This window comes from Homarus americanus, unplaced genomic scaffold (assembly GCF_018991925.1).
Source record: "Homarus americanus isolate GMGI-L3 unplaced genomic scaffold, GMGI_Hamer_2.0 scaffold52806, whole genome shotgun sequence".
Taxonomy (NCBI): domain Eukaryota; kingdom Metazoa; phylum Arthropoda; class Malacostraca; order Decapoda; family Nephropidae; genus Homarus; species Homarus americanus.
Window position 1 is genome coordinate 11,097,636 of NW_024720773.1, and position 23,041 is coordinate 11,120,676.

Sequence of the window (23,041 nt, forward strand, 5' to 3'; positions counted from 1 at the left end):
TGGCGAGGGGCACCAAATCGTGTGCAGTACACTACAGTTGTTATTGTATTACAATAAAATCCAACAGTAAGGACCTACATTATCTGGAGGAATGAGTGACTGTTAATCATGGATAGAACATTTCAAGGTAGTTAAACTACCAGCCAGTCATTTGTGTCACACTTGAATACCAGAACAAAAATTGCTTTTATTCTACAGCATTCTTTTATTTTGTGAGCACTGATATTTTACTTTATTTAGTTTAACATAAACATTGATACATTACTGTATACAACATGACAGTGAAACAGGAAAAAGTGGGGAACAGGTCTGGGACATCATACTGTATACCTGTACCAGCCCTTGTCACAAAATGACCTTAATAGTGAATAATCTATTGAGTGGTGAAGCTATTTTGTGTTTAATTTTACATTATAGTGTACAACTGATGCTGTATAGAGAGTAGAAGAATTTTAGTAGTGGATGGTCTCAATGCTTCCTGGACCTTAACCTTTACATTCTCATTACATAATGTAATTGCACTTGTGCATTACTGTACCATGATTGTGTGGCTCGTTTAGTGACACAACCTCACATAAAAATGAGGGTTTACTGCACAGTATTTGTTTTTTATGTTTATTGGAACATTGATTGATCCAACAGGGTACTGTAAATGTTCATAAATTACCCGTAAATATATACTTAAAATTGTCGTAAATGGTTTCATTTTGTGCCCCAGGAAAGACTGCTCAGATAATCAAAACCCACCTTACCCCAATTAATTTAATTTAATGATTACAGTATAACAAGGTTTTACTCAAGGTAATGTATAATGTGGGTCCATTTGTGTATCCTCATTGCCATTTTCTGTGCTTGCATGAGTTAGCCATGATTACCTGGTGGCATAGTGTCTCGCTTGCCATCATCAAATATGAATCAATGGCTGGATACCTCTCCTAACATACGAGTACGGTGCACTTAGCTAGGCAGGGTCCAATGTGATTTTTATCTGTTGGTTGAGATGCTCAGTCTTTATAAGAGTTATTAAATGTACACATTTGTGTATATATATATATTGTATGTAGGGAATAGCCCACTTGGTCACAGGTCATTGACCCATCTTGGATTTGACAAGTGAAGAGAGGTATGTTCTTCCCCAGTGTTTACATTCTACATCAACGAGTTAAGCCTCCCGATAGCTATCGTTAATGGAATTTGCCTAACATAAATTGCGAGACGGTGTTAAATCCTAACTGACGTTAATGCGGATTATCGTAAATCAGGGGATACCTGTATACAGATAGACCTCGTTTAACAGAGCATCATATGATATATTTTAACCTAACAGAAAAGAAAAATATTCAATGAATAAATATAATACATTAGTAAGTACTGTACTGAATCTTAAAAAAGAAACTTCAAAGAAAAAATATATGAAATGTAGTACTGTACAGGTAAAACCAATGCACATGTCCACAACCATCCTTTAAACCAATCAGTGCTTGTCTAATCAATGTATAGAGCCCACCAAAATTTGCTTCAGTTTTCTCTGTAGCTCTCTAATGCAATCTCCTGTGTGAAAATCTTAGGTCTATCATGTTTAGCAGGTGGCCTGCAAGACAGTTGTTGGTAAAGCAGCCAAGGTGATCGGTTAAGTCATTAGTATGGATGTGAAACTGCAAGTGATAGAGATGTGCAGTAGGTGTGAGGCAATGGTGGTCAACAGCACGGCAAGCTCTTACAAAATGAAGTGGTGAGTGTTGACTAAATTTAGTTTCATATGTTATTTATGTTAACAATGCCTTGTTTTTATGTATACAAATCATAAGTATATCTGTAGATCCATTACCATTACCCAAGAAAGCTGTCCTGTACCATTTATGGGGTTAAGAATAATATTGACACTCGGGAACATACCGTAAACTGTCTGTTTTAAGAGGTCTGACTGTACTGAACTTTGACTTGTACAACCTGAGAAGCAACTACTGTATTATCCCAAGTTTTAGCGAATATTATGCAGGAAAGTTGAGCCATCTGATGCACGCCTCTGTGTACTGTACCTCGTAAACAGTTGGCAGGGACGTGGAACCTTGGAAAGGGGTAGACAGTTTTACAATCGATTTGCATAATTAATTCATTTCTCCGATGATCATTTATTACTGAGTGTGCGTCTGTATTCCACAAATAGAATAGTAAGTCCACTATCTTTATTTCAAACTATCATTTGTAGAACAAGTTGAAGCTTGTATCTAGTCATACATACCAACTGACCAGATGTAGTCAGGTTATGCTTTCATTATAATCCGCCAAATTTCAATGTTCATCGGCCAAAGTTGGGAAGGTACTTATTTCTTAGACTGTACTGTACATATCTGATTATATCCAAACAGTGTACAGTATACTGTATAGCAAACTCAGTAAACATAATTCATACAATAATAAAGTAGGATGTGGAAGGACTACAAAATACTGTACTGTATCAGCATAAATTTTATTTTGCATTATAATTAACAAGAGTTACTACAATTCAAACTCACATGGTAAAAACATTGGGATAATTTAAGACTTACATAGTTATACGGTACATAAAAATATATAATTTTTTCACCATTAACCAAATGAGCATAATCAAATCAAGTGTAATAAATAGCAACCATAAAATCTAAAGATCTTTTTACTCGGGAAGGTTTTATCTTCCTTCACAACTACAGTTAACAAACATAACTACAGTGTTGACAAAATGAAGAAGTAGTATGTTTAATGCAGTGATTCTTTTAATAGTATTTGTCAGTCAACATAAAGCCATGACTCAGTGTTTACAATATTTTCACGATCCTTAGCATTTGATTCCTCAATAAATTACATAACAAACGTACTGTAATATAAAATAAAAGTCGCAGAAAAGCACTTCTAGATCAAAAAGAATATTGTACATATCATGCCACTTAGAAAACAAGTATTCTTCTCGGTGATCTTTCCTCATAGACATTTGCTTTTTCATCCTCGTACCAAACTAAAGTTAAGTGTATGACAAGGATCTTGTGATTCCCGTACTTGACAGTCACTGATCCATTCTTGCCTCTCTAATTTTTAACTTGGATCATATTTTTCATGTTACACACCACAGTTACACCAGCAGCTACCTATATACAAAACATGGTAGGGTAGGGTGGGGTGTCTAGGGTATATCTAAACTGGGTAAATTATTCTGGAAAATGGGCAATAATTTTGGTTCTGTGGGTTTCTCTCTCGTATTTAAGAAAATCTTATGCCACTTCAGACTACGAGAACACTTATGTGGATTACGTGTTTACACCTTCACTGTGGGGTTGCTGCTTTGAATATTTTATTTGGCTAATATCAGATGATTTTATTCACCTTGGAAGTGATCCCATCCACAAGGGGTTAAAATGGATTTGGTTTACATCTTACATGAGTATGAGAAACTAGGTCATTTTAGTATGTATAATCAACTTTAAATTCAATAAAACATATCCAGGAACTTTTACCAAATTACGTAAAGAAAAAAAAATATCAACTTGGATGAAAGACAATGAAACGCAATAACAGGTCCTCCATTTTGCACCATTATAGAAATGTATAAACTTTCTATTGTTGCCTGAATTGTGCTGTGGGTATAACTGAAAGTATCTCTCACTGGAGTATTATGTTTTTTGTTTAGAATAACAGTGACGTCGCATTAATTCACGAAATTCAAATTCTCATTCTTAAATTTGCGGGTACCTCCAGTACTAACATCTTTTTAAATTTTGTGGTAAAATATCCATAATTCATGGCTGAGTTCTGGCTGCCACAGTGTTTATTTACATAAGAAACCATAAAAGTTGTGGAAATATAAATATGACTTCAAAGGTTCAATCATTGGAAGACTTAGAGTTATGGAAGTTAAATCATATTAAATCATCTCTCCAGTGGTGATAAATTAGCAACATTTTTGGACTGAACCTTGAACATTGGTGGGAGATTATTGTACTACAGAACATGTAAATGGTGTGAAGCTTACAGTATTATTCTTTTCATTTAAAACTAATGATTCATAAATATAATACTGTACTGTATCTATAAGAGATGTTCTGGGTCCTCCCTCCCCCCAAAAAACATGTTTAGATTTTAAATGATAGGTAAAGGCTTTATGGTTAGTTTGCTGGTACTGTACTATAATGTTATTTGCTCATTAAAACTGCCACTCCACTTTGGATGTGGTTCTGGCTTTGTAAACTTGATAATACAAGTATAAACAAAGTAATGATTTCTCAAACATTTATCCTTGTTACATCACAAAAACAACTTAGAAGAATTGAAATATTTATTCACTTTATACTGTTCAGAGACATGGCTCCTGATCATGAACTCTGCTGTTGAGGTGGACTTGGTCAGTTTTTGTGGCAAAAACTAGTTTGGTCTAGATGTAAAAGCTAATGACTATCTCCTAATTGGTTTACAGTTCTCTTAATGAAGGATAAACACTATAAAGCAGATGTCTCAGTTACATCAACATGGAATTAATTAACTCATATGTTCATAAAGGAAGCAAATTCATGTTTTGCATCAGTTACATATTAGGTGAACTGCTTCCTTACTGTATATATTGTACGATACAGTATTAAAATAACACTCTAATTAAAATATCAAGATTGAGATCAACACTGGTACAAGACAACCTGCTTCTAACTGAAAATTATATTTACATACAAACACTGCAACCACAAGCATAGACAATTACTATCCTTTAGGAAAATATCAAGTTCATAGATGCCATCATTCTTGTAGGGTATTTAACAGGAATATTAAACAATGTATAAGAGTCTGTACAAGGAATCCAGTTAGCTTTAAATTCTGGTCTTATGTCCTGTGACCGACACCCGAGTTGTTATCTTGGGTTAATAATAATAAACGACTTAGATGATACATATTAAGAGATTTGGGGCAATAGGAAACACAGCCACCCACCAATATGTTGCATATTGTTATTTTTGCTGCCAATATTTTTGTCTCCCCAAATGTGTCTTTATTCCTTGTACAAAAATAGAAAGGGGATAAAACTGTAACCCTTGTCTGATCGTCCATTCATATATCCGTTCCATCTATAGCTGTACTGTACGTACATACAACCTGACTTCATTACAATTTGCCATATAGCACAGTAGTAGTAGTGAAACTTTAGAAGCACATGCAATTTCATAAGTTTTACAGCTTAATATCAAAAGTAGGCAACTGACCTACATTTTTGCACTTTCTGACATTTGTTATGTTTTAAGTTAGCTTTTGCAATTAGCTAATTTTTGGAGGTTAACCTTTGTTGTCAATGTGCATAGTGTGATAACAGTGAAGTAGACACAGTTTCTAGTTCTGTTTATTGTCCTTCCTGTATCTACCAGTAATAAAAAGTACATACATACATATCACCTCACTCAGTATAAACTTACATTCTTTGTTGTTCTTACACTAAATGTGCATCTTTCACTACTTTTTTTTCTCCTCCCCCATAAATTTATTCCTTGTGTAAATGATGATATTCAATTAATAATAACATGCCAAAACCAAACACATCAATTATAAATTTTATATACGTGAATACCAGATGGTCTTTCCCTCACTGACGGATTTTTTCCATTAGCCTCACTCCTCAAGCTTCCTGTCCGACCAATATGATTTTAGTTGTTTCCCATTTCTTTAGCTTTTTTGTCTTAATTAATTTAATTGGTTACACTGATCAACTCACCCAGCATGACTACACTAATTCTTTTCTTGTGTTAAAAGTATTTGGCAGCTGCTTTATGTACATAACCACTAGACAAATGCACAGAATTATTTTATTAGTATTTTTAACAAAGCTGCTGGATCTTTGATATGTGATTGTATGGAGACACATAATGACCAAGTTATTTATACAGTATAAGATCTTAAATGTTTTGTTTTTATTGTAATTTAAAGAAAGTCCTATTTAACATATACTGTATAGAGATCCACCCACATTTCAACAAAGCAAACGGCTAATCTAAAGTTCTAGCTGCACCCGTATTTGATGAAAGTGAAGAGCTTTAATAATCAAGAATAAGATATAACTGATAAATACCAAAAATATACACTTGTACTGTTTTATTTCAGCTTGTGTATCCTATTTTCTGTGTCACAAACAAACATGGTCACATAGGATAACCCAGAAATCATTTTGGCAATGGATATTTATTGTTTAGATCGATTAAATATGAATTATCAAACTGATAATTTTTTCACAATTATATTTAGCACTTCTTTAACTTCCTGCTGAATGACATAACCAATACAGTCATACACAATGAATATTACAGCAAAAACAGTGTTAATATTGTAATTAATTTTTATAAGCCACAGCAGGTGATGATTATTATTGACTTTTTATTTATTTCATTATATTTGAAGCAAAAAAGGAGACATAAAAAAATCTCTCGAATGTGTTGGCAACTGACTTAGTTTGTACTATTAACAGTCAACATAAAGACAACTCTCCAAAAGAGGTAAAAAATATAATTAATGATTGGACTGTAGTTTGTCTTCATGATAGAGGAAGCACAATCACCACTTTGAAGTAGCTACTTAACGTACTAAGAAAAATGCGAGATAATGCATCGTCAACCAAAAATGTTATCATTCAGGTGATAAATAATTATATAAGGGGTTTGTAATTATATACAAAGGCTTTTACATGTGACATTGATTACAGGAAGACTGACTACCTTTTTGAAAGTCTGTATAACTTTTACTTAATTTTAAAGGGTACAGTACACTGAAAACTGTATTACATCGTTCCCCCTTTGAAGTGTTTATACTATACAGTAGTTAATATCATCCAGTATCATGTCAAAGATCCAGATGCACTGCTAATGAATTCTACACTTAGGTACATCACACAGGAGCTGTCACAAATCTCAGTGGGAAAATGTTGGTTAAGAAAATGAGAGTTGGCTTAGCAAATGCATAGAATAGGGAATAGGTAAAAAAAAGTTAAGAGCAAATAAAAGCAGAGATACATTAGAGCAATCCATGAAGGGCAATATATGGTGTGGCCAAGAACCATCACTGAGCGGAAAGACACATCCTTCAATCCTTTTCTCACATTAGTATTTCCAGTGACAATTGAGACTGTAATAATGGGTAACTTCTACTCAGGGCTAAAATGTATAGTACAACAAATACAATCCCCACATGTAAAAATGATGCACGGAAAATAGCACAGGCAGGTTATCTATCATGAGGCATATGGCAAGGGGTCGTTGTCCAGACAAAAATGTTGACGGGAAGACCATGGATTTTGGTAATATGCTTGGAAAAGTATGGCAGTTTACTTGTTTGCAAAAGTTGCAGCATTCACCAAGAACCAAAAGCAGTGTAGATGAGAGAGATATTGGATATAAATCACAAGCACACAAAGATTTATAGGAAAAGCACTTAGTGAAAGATACAGTACAATCAGATGGACACAACTCTGGAACTACTTCGTAACAAACACTAACTTTATACACACAACTAGTACAGTACAGAAGTCTTTATACAGAGTGCACTCGTGATGGGGTAATTACGTGAAACATGAGTTATTTACACTTCTACAAAGGTCATTTCTATAACTTACTTGGATTATATTCTTTATAATACCATTGTAAAATCAGTTAAGCAACTCAGGCTACAGTGTATAACAGTGTAAAATGTAACTTTGCCAAACTTAATATGCATTACAGTAGTACATGTTTTGATATTATTGTCAAATACAAACCATTATCTAAAAATATATACTGTATATCTAGTCACTCTTAACCTTCAAGTTGTTTTCCACTAAACTGCTTACAACTGTTTCCCTTAAATCTCAAGTTGGCTATAATGATATAGATTAGATTTACCTTTGATAGTGATTTAAGTACTGTACAAAATTTAATTTTCCATTAACTAGAATAAACAATTAAAAAAATTACACTATTCCCGACAGAGAGTATTACGTCAAATGAGGCTGTAGATTATCACCGTGTTTACTGCTTCACCTGTCACTCACTCCTCTAGTATCCAGGTTATACCAACTGGTACAACCTGGAATTTTCTTTTCTACAACCACCCTTTTTCTACAAGAGTATTTGTTTAATTGCACACAAGACTAATGAACCTCTCCTCCCGGACGGATGCCACTCTTATCAGTGGTGTACATTGTATCAGAGAAAACTAATTAATTCATAAGAAAATACAATATAAATTTCAGAGTAAAATTAGATACAACCTAATTGACAGACAATAATTTAAACATCAATATATTTATGCTCAAGATCACCATTTAACTGCATGTTTCCTCCTCATTCATAATCATTGGTCCTTTTTGTGGGCAGCCCAGCTGTAAGTGGAGGCTCACAGTAATATGTAAGGAAGTGTTTGTGTGTCCGTCCATTTATGTGTGTACGTATTTTAAAGCTTATTTGCATGATAACTCGACCATCATTGGACTGATTTTGTTCAATCTTGATGAAAGTGTGGTGGCCAATCTGAACACGAGCTACAACATGGGTCCGGATTTGCATATTAATTACCTAATCAGCATACAGGGTATGTGTCATTTTCATTAGCAGCTCACACATATTCTAACATAAAGACTACCGGTAGTTTAATTCAGTATAAAGTTTGAATTTTTTGCTAATAAAATATTAGGAAAGCAATTATTAAATTCAAATGTCTTTAGCGAGATAGATGTTTCATTATCTGTTTTCATGTCTTATTAAAAGGCTTTGGAAATATCACAAGAATATGCAATACTGTACATTAGTATTAATACCTGATGAACTGTTTCTCTAACAACAGTTAATACAGTAGCTACTTAATTCATTCAAAATCCATCAATGCCCATCAGAAATTGGAACTGACAGCATATTTTGAGAGAGTACTCCAATAACTTTGACGTATAATATACAAGTAAACTGCAAAACTTACCGAGGCACTTTGCACTTAAGTTTGTTACTCTTATAGTTGAATACAACCTGATAAGTGGGTGTGTGCACCTCCACTGTTATATCCAGATGGATCAATAGTCAATCTTTTTAACCAGGGATAAAGTAATTAAATGTAACGAGGATACAGAAGCCCTTCTCTAAAGAGAAATCTGCTGATTTTCCCAAAGTATATAAAATATTGACTCCTTATGACAGTCCAGTATTTACAAGTATATAGTTAACCCACATAACATTATATCAGCACAAAAGTATCCAAATTTCAATAGAAATCAAGTATTTCATTATAAATATAAGTTCAGATTATGATTTAAAATAAACATTTATCGTAACTAATTACAGTACTGCATCACTTCGTAATAGTTTTGAGTAAATTAGAATCTAATAATGATTGTCAGTCCCTGTATGTAATAAAGAAGATACAGTACTACATTAATTATATTGACAGCTTTCTTTTCTCAGTGAGAGATGCTAAGACCTATTGTAATAAATATTATAACTGGTGGACTTAATGACCAACTGATCTAACTTGCCAATCCATATACAGTACAAAACTAATCTCAGTCAAGCAGACCTTTGTGAGAATGTTGTTTCTTAAAGTTGTACAGCCTCCACATCATTAAATATGGCTCGAGTCCAGTGATTGACATATGTAACTGTTCTGTAATTTAAGTAATGGATCTTTGTGAACATAAACCACCAAAATAAATAGTAACAGGCACAAGAATTACTACTTTATAATAATACCCAGATCAAAGGACCTTGTTTACAACGTTTGTCAAAATAAGATACGTAATATGTCACTGCTTCAGTTAACTCCCACCAAAATACTGCGTCCTATTAGCAGGTTGAACAGAAATTAGATATAACTATATATATATATTATAGCATATGATGTCTATATTCTTAAAATTACATACTACAGTTATCAAGAAACTTTTCCATAGTTTTCCAGCATTTACCTTCTACCCTTTCATTAGTTTTTGTATATATTATTTACAGCTACATACCCCGACAAATATTTGTGCATTCTCTATAACTAGTGTTTTGTGACTTTGTCTTAAGCATACAGTTTTCACATTTAGGATGAAGGAGATCATCATAAGACATAAACAAATGTTATATTTCCTACATCTACTGAAAGTAAAGTTTAATTTACCTAAATCAGAGATTGTTTACTCATAAATAGATTCAAATTCAATAATGATTAAAAGTTATATAATCCACTCAGTTTAAATAGAAGAAAATAATGGCTCTAGAAATAAAGCATCTTTTCCATAAACTTTCATATTATACTTAATAAAACTGATGCAAAATATTAACTTCTCCCTAACATGAATCAGCCCAGTTAGCCTGATTTATCTCCTGAAAAAACAAAATTAAATAAATAAAAAAAAAATAAAAAAATATCAAGTGTGACATACTGTACATGAGGTAAGGGCCAGGTGAAGAACCCATGATTGTGAGCCAGGGAAGTGAGGCAAATTTTCTGTCAGTTATTCAGGAATGGCATTCATTGAGCTGACGAACATATCTAACAAATATAATTGGCAAGAAGATGACAGTACAATAGGCATTTCATATTAGTTCTATGGATGAGCTAAGACTAAGTGACAGTCATAGCTGCTCAATCCAGTTTATAGTTAAAGTTACTTTTAGTGGTGAATCTAGTGATCTGAACATGACAACACAGCGAGTTACAGAGAGTTTACTGTACATTTTAGGCCTGGCGCTCTAAATTCTGGGAAAAAAAAAAACCCCTATCCACTGACACCCAAGTATGCTGGATAAATGGTCCCACACCTGTATTGTCCATTCCGCAAGTAGACATATGGGAACTAAAAATAATATAAATATCAAATTGCACTGTAAATCATGACGTTAAATTCAGTGAGTCGCCTTAGCATTATGGAGACTAGATTTTTCATACTGTACTGCCTCTGTGAAGAATAAAACTTAACTCCAAAACTCTCCATGCATAATATTGAGCAGTCACCCACTCAACTGATGTCCAATGCACGTAAGAAACTGTTAAACACCGGTCTAGGCTTCAGGGTTGTGATGCTATTGTGAAAAATATATTGCCGCTGCTACCTTCTTCCTATTTTTAACCATTCCCAGCAGCAAATATCATCCTACTAGTTATCAGGAAAATTACTCGAAGCCTATGTCATTATGGATCCATTGTTAGGGAGGTAAGAAATGCCAGATTTCAAGTAAAATTATTAATACTCAACAAATAACAATAAAGTAAATTGAAAGTTCCATTACAGATGACAGAGGAAAGTAAATTAATCACAATTACACCTCCATGTCATGTCATGTCATTCTTCTGTTGATCAAATCATGTTTGGTTCATGAAATACCTATGAATAAAGCTAGTAGTGTATATGTATATATATTTATAAAAAGGTAGTTTAACTTTACAACTAAATGTGCATGTCAAGCACCTCTTTTGCCTGGAATAAATTCATATTAGTTAAAGCCAAAACTTCACAGTGATTCTATATATCTTCAGATTACAAAATTACCATAAAAATTAGTTACCTTATTTTCAGAATAATCAAATTGGGTTAAAAAAGCTCAAGCTCAAGGCTAGTTTTTCCTATCAACAGTACCCCATTACGTAATACTATTGTGATATTAAATTTTTTTTTTTAACTTGATTCTACAACTTTGCTGTCAGTTCATTGTAACACCCATCACAAACCCTAACAGACTTTTTGTTAGCTTCTAATGGTGCCTGCTTACTTGAACAGTCATTACAAAATATCTGCCCGCAGTTACGACAATGATGACGTCTTATGGTCATCGAGAATGCCTTGGTACAGCCAAGGCAGTTCAGCACTTCTGAGTCATCTGCCCATTTGCGACCAGCTAATTTTGTAGTCTCCATCTGAATGATAAAAAAAAAATTTAATTATCAAACCAACTAATATGCCACCAACATACACAATGGGAAAAGTAATATGCATACCCACAGGAGCAGAAGAATTAGAGATCATGTTGCCTAACTGGGAACAAGAAAGTTTTAATCAGAACCATTTTAAAGATTGAACAGTAATGTTAAAAAATAAACAAATTCAAGAACTTTTTTATATTACACGAGTATATTGGTTTGGTTAATACATTAACATATATTATTGAAAATTTTCCAATGTACAGTACTGTACTGTATTTACAAGATCATATGAATACATACCTACAGTACATACATACATACACTTCAGCTATCCCTCGATAAATGAATGCCCAATAAAAAAAAGTCACATTCTGACACCCTTTTTTTTTCTTAATATGAAAGCAAACATTTGTTTTAAAAATAATAATCATATTTTAACACCACTTTTGTTTATTTAAAGAAAGCAAACTTTTAGCTGTAAATTTTCTGATAATTATCTGTACTCTTACATGTTACTTATTTTGGGGGCCTCTCATTACTTTATTCTGGGCATCTCAGCAGTGAGTGTGTGATATTTTCTCAGTTAACCTAAATTTTCCCTCCATGGACCATAGCCCCCAATATTACAGGGGCTCTATAAGAGTGAAAACATTATGATGTATGCAAGTAATACTAGCAGACATGTTTTAGAGTCAAAAAGTTACTCTTTAATCATACATTACTGTACCTGCAAATTTTGATTCTCTCGCCCAAGTTCATGAAGAGCAGCTGTTGAATCATCCAATTTACGTCTGAGTTGTGTCAGTTGACTCTGTAGTCGTTCTACCTCTGATTCTGCCGCTACACAGCGCTCCACTAGGCTTCTCTGCTCCTCAGCAGCAGCTTCTACACGAACCTGTAAATCAGTAAATAATTTGCCTTATTCTGCATGTCAATTATTAATATTTTAAAAAGGTTAAAACATTGACCTTAAAATATGAAAGAAACTGAATAGTTTTTAAGTGGCAAACAGGGTGCAACACCGACCACATTAAAGTACAAGCACACGGATTTCATATTTGTAAAACTTAATTTTCCCAGGAATGAAAACACAGTAATATTCCTGTTTCCAGAAAAAAATGGTGCAGAGCGTTTCTGGGTTTAAGAGATTTCCGGGTACTGCGTTGATTTCTCTTATCCCCAGTAAAGGTCGCATATCTATGTAATTTTGCTAGGTATTAATGAATGTTTTAACTTCCAAACACACATCTGGTGTGGAGCACCCTTGCTATGGAGGCTCAACTGCAGTCAGACAGACACTGGCATTTATTTATGCAAACACTACTCTACACGTGCAGTATACAGTATTGTAAATAAGTAAAATATACTACTGTATACATTATACTGCACTCATCAGCAGATGATGATGTCTTGAGCTTGTGATGCAAGCAGGCCAAATGGTGATACCTGTACATGTATTGTACAATGATACAGGATGGCCTGCCTTGGTCCTGTATGGTCCTGTACCATCTACTGTAGTAGGTGTTGCTAACTATCATTCTCCTCTTCCTACAAGAAGGAGGGATTGTACATATACTGTACATAGACCCCTCTACTGTACTTTCACACTTATTGAGTGTACAGCACAGTACAGTACAAAATACATAACTATAATCACTTTTTTACGTCTCAGCACTGCTTTGACGCTGCTTTAACAGAATTCTTGGCTGATTGATTACTGGTACAGTAATGTATAGTACAGTATAGTATGTACTGCACAACAAAGATCGTATGTGATAACAGCAAAGTGAGAGAACAAGCTTGTACAATGGCAGCAGACAAAGAACTAAGCGTGTCATGATGTAAAAGTTTGAAGAGATAAACTGCGAGATACACCAGCCAATCATATACATCCCATGCAGTCACATGACAGTAGTGGCTAATTGTAGTACACGAGCACTAGGAGCCTACCCACCCACTCGCTCGGCAAGTGTTGGCACATGATGCAATCGCTCAGAAATTCATTTCAATGTCTGGAATGGAAACAATTTTCCCAGAATTTCTCAAAATGCTAACATTTTATTTGCTGGGTACAGTGGTCCCTCGGTTAACGAGCACAATTCATTCCAGAAGGTTGCTTGTTAACCGAAACCATTGTTTCAATGGGTTTTGGGTAATTGGTTCCAGCTCACCGAAAATTGCCTAAAATCAACAAAAAAAGGTAGTAAAGTACACTTACTTTGAGGTGTGTATGTAGAAGGCTCCTGGATGATGATGATGATGATGGGAATTAGAATGGGGGTGGAGGAGAAGGGAGAAGAGAAGGCATTGGGGTGGAAGAGAAGTCACCCCATGGTGCCATTTCACCCATAAAATTTTAGTTCTCTTGGTGTAATTCAGGATTATTTTCTTTAAATCAACACTGCACTGCATTATATATTGTCAATATGTAAAATAAATTTCAAATTGACCAATAATTTGCTTGGAAACACAGAAAAAAAGCGTTTAGTTGAAGAGGGTCTCAAGCAAGATGTTACCTCCACTGAAAAGACAGAGACTGACGCCTGTATGGCGTGTTGACAGGCTGTTTGGCGCGCAAAAAACTAGCTTAATACTTCAATTATGTTCAATAATTGTTAAAATGACTAAAAAAATTAATATAAAACTTTTAAAACTATTGAATAGTACAAACTTCTTGATATTTACTAAAATAGTAAGGAATTTAAGCCTTAGAACCGATTACTGTATTGGTGGACCGCCAAATGCAAGTTAAAACATGTGGAGGGGCGCTCGTTAAAAACTCGTTAATCGAGGGATTGCTTGTTAACCGAAGTTAAGAATCTTATGGAAGGTAATTCGTTAACCGAAATCTTGTTAACCGAGGCGCTCGTTAACCAAGGGATCACTGTACTGGGAAGTTGAGGGGGGTCTAAGATTCCACCTAATGGGGATATCACTGTAACAACCAGTCACTCTTTTTGTGGAAGTTTAGTTGATATATTAAGAGTGTTGGGTAAATGTCCTACACGTAGTGAGGACCAGTAGATGAGTTGTAGTGTGTAGAGCTGCACTGGAATGTGGACAGAGTGGATTTTGGTTGAGTTGGACATTGAAGACCTGGCTGAAAAGCATTGTTGATGCTGGAATTTGATAAGAGTGCACAAGGATACCTTCTTCACTTTAAATTACCAGTATCACTCAATTCAACACACAAATTCATAAATATGTTAGCCTTACATTCACCCAAATTTAAATTTTCTAACTATTAGTATTAAAACATCTTGTTTAAATAAGATGGCTGCGTATAAGTCATAATGAAGCTCCACAGACCTCAAGTTCCAACTTGTCTCCAGCCAGTCCGGCAGCTTCAGCCTCTAGTGTGCCCAACCGTCCCTCAAGTTCTCCCACTTTTTCTTTTTGAGTTTCAAGTTGTGTAGTTAACCTTGTTATCTGAAAAAGTAGTACATCATAAATGGTGCAAGAAAAAAAGAGCATCAAGAAAACAATCAATAATGTAGTGTTGGTAGTTGAGAATGATGGATAGGGTAATAATAAGGAAAAGGTGGGGAAATGTAATAAATGAGAGAGAGAGAGAGAGAGAGAGAGAGAGAGAGAGAGAGAGAGAGAGAGAGAAGCTCACGGTCTGCTCAAGCAGTACAGTATGGACATGCAGTATTAGAAGATTGTGAAACGAGAAACTGGTAAAATGAGTGTCCAAACCTAAGGTGAATGGTAAGGGGTGAGAAGAGGACCATAAGAAAGATGAAAGGATGGGAAAGGGAAGATATTCAGGTAGCAGTAGTGCCTAGAGAGGATGGTGTCAAGTGTTACAAACCTCAGACTTTTGTGCTTCATTTTGGTTCTTTTGCTCTGTTTGCATTTTGGTTACTGATTCCTTAAGAGTCAAGAAGTGAGCCTCTGCTTGGTCCCGTTGCTGGCGCTCTGCAGCCAACTCTGCAGCGTGTTGGCCAGATAACACAGTCCTCATAGATGCCTCCTCATTCACCTACAGTACACATAGTTTTAAATAAATAGCATGACATTTTCATCTGAAATGCACATATTATGGTGTAAGAATGCTTAACCTATAAAAAAAGGAATTATCGGGATAATTTTGTCCATGTTATATTGCCTAATTTAGTACATTCTTTAAGACATTAACTATTAACAAAACGAAACATTGTATGACAAGTCAGAAGTTAGATTTGAAACCCACTAACTTAATAGCACTATATATATGTACACCATCAAAATAGGAAGATTTTGGCATTCTTTAGAAATCACGGATATTATACTAATTGCTGTTCACCCGAAAGAAATACAGTCCAGTATATATATTGAAAAGCATTTATACCAAAATGTAAAATTCCAAGCTTTAATTATATGTATACTGCAGTAACTAGACATAATTTAAAAAAACCAAGAGTTAATCATAATTAAAGATACAGTAACTATGATATCTGAATTTATATTATATTTTGCTCACCTTATCTTCTAGAGTCTTAACCTGCTCTTCTAGTTTTGCTTTCTCTTGACTAAGTGTGACGGTGTCCTTCTTAAACGCCTCTACCTGCACCTCGAGTTTCTTGTTGTTTGTTCTCACTTCCTGTGAGAAATAATATACTGTACAGTATTTGTAAACACTCCATAACACAAGATACTGTACTATACATTATAATCCTTAGCAGCTTTATGAGTGACCAACTGACTGACTTAGAATTTTGCTGGAAAAGTTCAGTGGCTTAAATTTTAATGTTTGTTTTGTGGAGAAAGACATTTAAAGTTTGTGTGAGTGAAATCAATGAGCAGACAAATAGATGCCATTACTGCATATGGTTATGGGAGAAATGAGAGTATACAAGTGTGGTTAAATGTGGCCTATAAAATAATTTTATATTATGCCAACACATAACACGTGGAGGTTCTAAATGAGCTAACTTGCGACAGTACACTGTTGGAGAAAACACCTGTGATAAATATTCTTATACAGTATAAGGTATCTGTGTTGAGCATGAGTGCATTTTTTCCTTAAAAAAGTGTTTTTGAAAAATAAAACAACAATTATTAATCTCATATAAACATTTAAGCCTCTGTGGTCCTTGATGAAGAATGGAGAGACAAATTAATAAGCCTAAAAACATTATGGGTTCAATGTATTGTTTGTTCTGTGGATGGTAAAAAAAAAAACTTGAGACCTGTTCACAAAACACAGTTCACAAATGCTCTAGAATACTGTACAAACCTCCAAGTCTCCTTTGATGGTCTTAATTTCATGTGTCATCATTCCTTTACTTTTTTCCAAGGCATCTTTTTCTGTGGTGATGTTAACCACCTGTTCAGATAGCACCTTGTTTTCACTTGTCAGGTTCTCGCATTTTTCACTCAATTCTTGTACTTGCTGAGAATGTTTTGCAGATTGCTCTTTCATGGTGTTCTCTAGGTGAGATTTACTTCCTTCCAGAGCTGTTACACTTTCTTGTAGTTGACTCTTCTCATTTGCCAGTCTCTTGAGCTCTGAATCAAAGCTAGCATTCTTTGCCTGAATAGCTTTTGACTCTGCCACTTGAGTTTGATTTTGTGTCTGTAATTTTTGAATACTATCTTTGGAATTCTCAACCTCAATAAGAGCTGAAGAAAGCTTGGATTTCAGATTTTCTTTTTCAGTTTGTTCAAGTTTCAGGTTACTCTGCAGCTCATCAATACTATGTGCTTTTTTCTTCAGAGCTTCTTTAATGGAACCTAATTCAGTCTTGAGAACCTGAGAAGCTGTTTGTACGTTATTCAAATTTTCTCGGGTATCTTGAAGTGTTCTTTCTGCTTCTGTCTTTTTGGCTTCAATTTCAGAAATTTTCTTCTTTATTTCTGATATTTCTTGATCCTTCACTTTGACTGTCTCCCTTTCCTTCGTTAAGTCAGTCTTTAAAACATCAATTTCCTTAACTCTTTCCTGTAAACCTTCAATTAATTTGTCTTTTTCCCTTAAATTAACCTCCAGTGATGCAGATTTAGCATTTGCATCCTTAAGAGCATTACCAGCATTTGTCACTTTATTGTTCAGCTGCTCAATAACGTCGACTTTTCCCACGAGGGCATTTTCTGCCGTGGTTCTGGCATGTTCGGCATCTCTGAGACTTTTTCGTAGTTCCTCCACTTGCTCTGACTTCTTCTTCAGCACCTCACTTTCTTCTTTAGACGCATCATTTACCTTTTCCTTTATACTCTCCAATTCACCGGCCTGGAAAGAAGAGTTCAAAGATCTTCTGTGATAACTTGAATATAAATGCATAAAAGCTTTGCCATCTTCAAAGTTGCCTACACAGCATTCAATAAACAATACTGGTTAGATCATAAGCTTAAAATACAAAAGCTAGTTACTGTACCGTAATTAAAAAAAGTATCCATATAGAATCAAATTTAGTTTTTTCAGTACCGGTAGATGAATAAATTTACATCACCATGCACTTACCTTCTCACTGAGTTCCCGAGTTAGTTTGTTTTTCTCTTTCTCCGCCTCACTGAGTTTGTTCTGAAGTGCTGGTAACTGCTCCCGTAGAGTCTCCAGCTCTGACTGAGTGGCAACGTGCTTCACACTCAGCTCTGACACCTTCATCAAACAAGGAAAAAAGTATGTGTAAAAATGATAAATTAAAAAAATAATAAAAAAATCTTCCTTTTCACATTCATGACCATATCACAGAGGCGTTCTAAAAAATATTAATGTTACAACCAACGAAAAAATAAGGAAACAATACTCATTGATGACCAAGTGCGTTAATATATACTGTATACCATTTAACTCCTTCACTATGGGGATGCCACTTTTAATATTTTATTTGGCTACCACTAGACGATTTTATTCACCACAAAAGGAATCACATACACAAGTAGTTAATAAAGTACAGTAATAAAAAAATGGAAATACTAAATGATTGATGATTATATAATGATTTAACTTCAACACAAATTCTAAAAAAAAAAACATATAGGTTACTTGTTATATACTTAAAGAATAAATGAGTACTGTATAGGCAGAAACATATCTTTACCTGAGCTTCTAGGGCTTGAATATTCTCCATATAATTGGCACATTTAGATTTGAGCTCCTCAGTCTGTTGAGTGTTTCCCGTCATAACTACGTCTTTGTCCTCAAGTTGACTGTGCATGTGAGAGACTTCCTCATCCTTCTCCTGTCAATAATATAGCCCTTCTTATGTGCACTTTATTATACACAATCATACAACATTTGCATAATGCTAGTATAAACAAAAGGATTACAAAAATACAAGAACTTTACTAAAATAATGGTTTTATGGATTACAGTCATACAGTACAGGTACATACAATACAAAATCTTCACTAGGACACAAACATAAAGAAATCACCAGTTTAAAAAAATAAGAAGAATACAATAATATATACAAAAGTTCATAGAATAAGACATTAAAAACAAAAATAAAATAATATTAAAAAGCACACAGACACTCAAACAGATTATTAGATTATAGGAGAATTGTTCAATATTTATCAATTAAAAACTAAAAGTGTTTACCTGTAATTTCTTTTTCATTATGTCTACTTCATCTTTGAGGTTTCTTATCTCTTCTTTTAATCCTGCTGCCAGCTCTGACTTGGCCTTAAGGTCATTTTGTAGAGCCACTTCCCTAGCCTGGAAACTGCCAGCCTGAGGGCAATGTAAATATTATTAATTCTAACGAACAATTCAGTGTGTGCTGTACTGTAGTGAACAATTTGAATTGAAAAAATAGATAAAGAATTAAGAGTTGTTAAATTTGATTGTTTAGCCCTGAAAACCCATTTTATAATAGAACAAGTAAGGACAAAATTGTGAGTACAGTATATTTTGTATACACTCAAGGTTTTGTTGTTTCCCATGTAAACCACTCGCACCTCTATAATAACCAGAGCTCAGAAGGCGACTACCTAGAAGTCATGGTTTGCTCTAAGACAGGGAAGTGTAAGGAGCCATGATACTGCAGCTCATTCTTTTGATTTAAGAAAGTTGTAAACAAGGTTGATAGTAACAACCCCCTTATTCTAATCAACCACCAAAGACATCCCTGGGAGGTGAGTGGGATACAGGTTGCTCTTCACCGGTTCTTTTACAAAATGAGTTTTCAGTATCAATCTCCGTTTTACAACATGATGCCAGTTTAGATTGACCCATGCATGAATAAGAAGCCAACTATAGAAAAAGGATGGAGGCAGAAAGAAGCTCCAAGTGCTGTGTGGCATACAACCTAACGGAGAACTTGCCTTCTTCAGACACACATCGGCGAGTGAGATCACATCTCTACAGTACTTAACCTCTTACTGACATTAACCAGGCCAGTGCATATAGATAAACTTCTAGCAGTAATCTTTAAGCTCCAGTCCACAAAGTGAGAAACAAGAATACTACTACCAAGCTACCCACTAGTGCTGGTTTCATCCTACATGAAGCACAACAAGCCTCTTCTTAAGTCTCATCACCAAAGACTGAATAATCCTGGTAACCATTGACCTTTGGAAGAGCTAACCCAACTCTACTACAGAAACCTCAAAACCCTGAGTGTGACACTTTCCTGTGACAACAGAACACACCTCCCCATGAATGATTGAACTTTCTCAGTTGGAACTAACATAACCCAGTTCAAGTGTCCCACTGGAGACTTAGCCATGGAAATTCTAACTAGGAGACACTGAAGATCTCTCCCAGTTTACAAAGACACTTGCTATTGCTGGGATTCCTGTTAAACCTCCAGTACAATATCAATTACTGTCCTACTGAGATGGACCAAAAATAAGCCAGCTCTTTAAATACATGAGACACTTTTACTTTCTTTTAAGTCCAGTTCTCTCTTATGTGCCACATGTAATAATGCCACCTGGTAAAATTGAAGATTCTCTGATCTAATTATAACACTGAAAGAATCATCTTAACCACAAGTCAGGAATTTTTAAAAACTCCTGTGAACAGAATCATCCCACAATGCATCCTTTTGGTGGCTAAATGGAGGTTGCTCACACATCTCACCTACTATAGTTGGAACCTGGAATAGCCACTGAGGTCAAGAATAGTGCTATGGCTAACTCGGCTTTCAGATTACCTCAAATTGTCATGATCAAGTGGTTTACTGGGAAGACCCTAAATCTTGGCCAACATATTAATGGGTCAATCTGCACTAGTAAAGTGTAAAACAGTATCTTAATAATGATTTTTTTGTGCATTGTTTAAGTTAGTAACTGCTCTACTCTAATTACATTCATTCATAAAGTTATTCCGGCATTGCCACATGTTCACAAAGGCTACCGAAGGGTGGAACACTAAACAGTACCTGTTGGCAACTGTATATTCAGTCTAAATATGCAGTTTAAAAATACAAAAAGAGGTCACTTGTTGTTTCTTAACTTCCTCCACATGTCCATGGAGTGGGCTTACCGGTAGCTACTTTATTTAATTACTATTACTACAGCATCTCATTACAGTATATTTACTGTTTTCCAAGAAAGTGAAATTTTCTAGGCAGTATTATGAACAATACTATACTCATAAACTGACTATTACAAATTTGTATCTAGGTAAAAGGGGCTTTATCTACAGACTCAAAAAAGGAAAAAAAAAACTGAACAGGGACGGTACATCATTATTGTTATGCCTTGAAGCATTCAACACTGTTTGTTTAGGTATTGTTGCAAAAAGTTGGGATTTCTATTTCATTAGTATATAACAATAGAATACTGTATTGCATAGTGGGTGAATTTAGAAAAACCTGAAATTAAGAAGGACAGGGCAGAAAGTTTGGAAGAACACAAACCATATAGAATTCTTTCTGGTCAACAGAATCTAAGGCAGTGGTTCTCAAACTTTTCTTTACTTCAGTCCCATTTTACACAACTGAAGACATCAACCCCAGTTAAGTTCCTCTCCAAACACTAAACTAAATAAAATCTTAAACTAGTACATAAAACTTTTGTAAACATATGGTTCAGGTATTTACAAATCAAATTCACACGTTCCTTACACTTTACTTACAGACAAACAGTTGCGCTTATCAATCAATAAGAAGGTTGTTTTTATTTTTATTTTATCATTTCATTTATTTGTGGACCAGTGATTGTGAGTGCACAATGGCAGTCATCCTCATGAGTTAAGTGACTGATACAAGTAGTTTCATACAGTACAGTAGTAGGGGATGGAAGTACAGTAGTCTGTACAGTAATATTTTGGAAAAGATGGGACAGTACAGTAATGTTAAGGTCCTGCATCATGTGCATTTAAAAGATGTTAAGTATGGGCTGAGTGAAGGTAACTGTTTCCTGCAGTGCTGTAAATGTGATTCGGTACAATAAGCATTTAAAATGTGTTACTGATGGTTTAATCAGATGTTTATTATTCCAGGCAAGTTAAACTTGTGTACCGTACATAAACAAAATGTATAACTATACAGAACTGTATATGTATGTAAATAATATCTTTGCTGTACATACTGTATATACATGCACCAAAAAAAAAATATTTTAGTTTATTGCAAAGCAATATATTTACATAATTAATGAAGATTAAATTATCAGTATGTAAAAGCCTCCATAAAGAATTATCAAATGATTAAAAAAATAATTAAAGGATATTTGCTTCTGTTATATACAGTACAGCACCCCCTTCCTTTGAATGAAGTGATACTGTGAAAAATCAATATAAAAGCAAAACACGTGTCATTAAAAATTTGAAAAAATAAAATACATTTAATGTACACACTTGAGTGTCCCAAACTTAAGGGCATGGGAATCTTTCTTACCCCTCCTTCCCCGAGAGCCAGAAGGAATATAATATCAACATTAGGGTGACTGCCTCAGTCTTACTTGAGGACTAATCAAAAAAATGGATTTTCCACAAAACTGTACAACACACAAAGGAACACACTGGTGTCCACTTACAATACAAAAGCAGCAGCTAATGCAAGAATTAGTAATTTTTAGCTACACACATTCGTCAAAACATACAAAGTGCAGCACAAGTATAACCTAAAATAAATCAACAATTCAAGCAAAACTAAGTAAAGTACAGTCCATTACTATTAAGCATTAGAACAGGAGAAAGTTTTGACAAAATATAATCACTATAAGAATAAACAACTGTAGTAATGATTCACGTGATCGCTACACAACGGTTTCTTTACGTCTACATCACTAGTTCATGTGG

General features: G+C 34.6%; 2 protein-coding genes across 5 annotated transcripts in view; one reads left to right on the top strand and one right to left on the bottom strand.

Moving 5' to 3' along the window:
- Positions 1 to 6,086, top strand: part of LOC121861085 (MTOR-associated protein MEAK7-like) — a 22,089-nt gene extending 16,003 nt beyond the window's left edge. The window contains exon 12 of the transcript XR_006087978.1: positions 1,587 to 6,086. The gene's annotated coding sequence lies outside the window, so the exon portion shown is untranslated. The remainder of the gene's footprint in view (positions 1 to 1,586) is intronic.
- Positions 2,455 to 23,041, bottom strand: part of LOC121861084 (early endosome antigen 1-like) — a 27,643-nt gene continuing 7,056 nt past the window's right edge. For all 4 annotated transcript variants that reach the window (XM_042358634.1, XM_042358633.1, XM_042358631.1 and 1 more), the window contains 9 exons: positions 19,391 to 19,522; positions 18,888 to 19,028; positions 18,308 to 18,445; positions 17,084 to 18,076; positions 16,328 to 16,447; positions 15,677 to 15,847; positions 15,172 to 15,291; positions 12,590 to 12,757; positions 2,455 to 11,856 (listed from right to left, as the gene is read on the bottom strand). In XM_042358634.1, the coding sequence (XP_042214568.1) occupies positions 11,629 to 11,856; positions 12,590 to 12,757; positions 15,172 to 15,291; positions 15,677 to 15,847; positions 16,328 to 16,447; positions 17,084 to 18,076; positions 18,308 to 18,445; positions 18,888 to 19,028; positions 19,391 to 19,522 (2,211 nt within the window). In that variant the 3' untranslated portion in view covers positions 2,455 to 11,628. The remainder of the gene's footprint in view (positions 11,857 to 12,589; positions 12,758 to 15,171; positions 15,292 to 15,676; positions 15,848 to 16,327; positions 16,448 to 17,083; positions 18,077 to 18,307; positions 18,446 to 18,887; positions 19,029 to 19,390; positions 19,523 to 23,041) is intronic.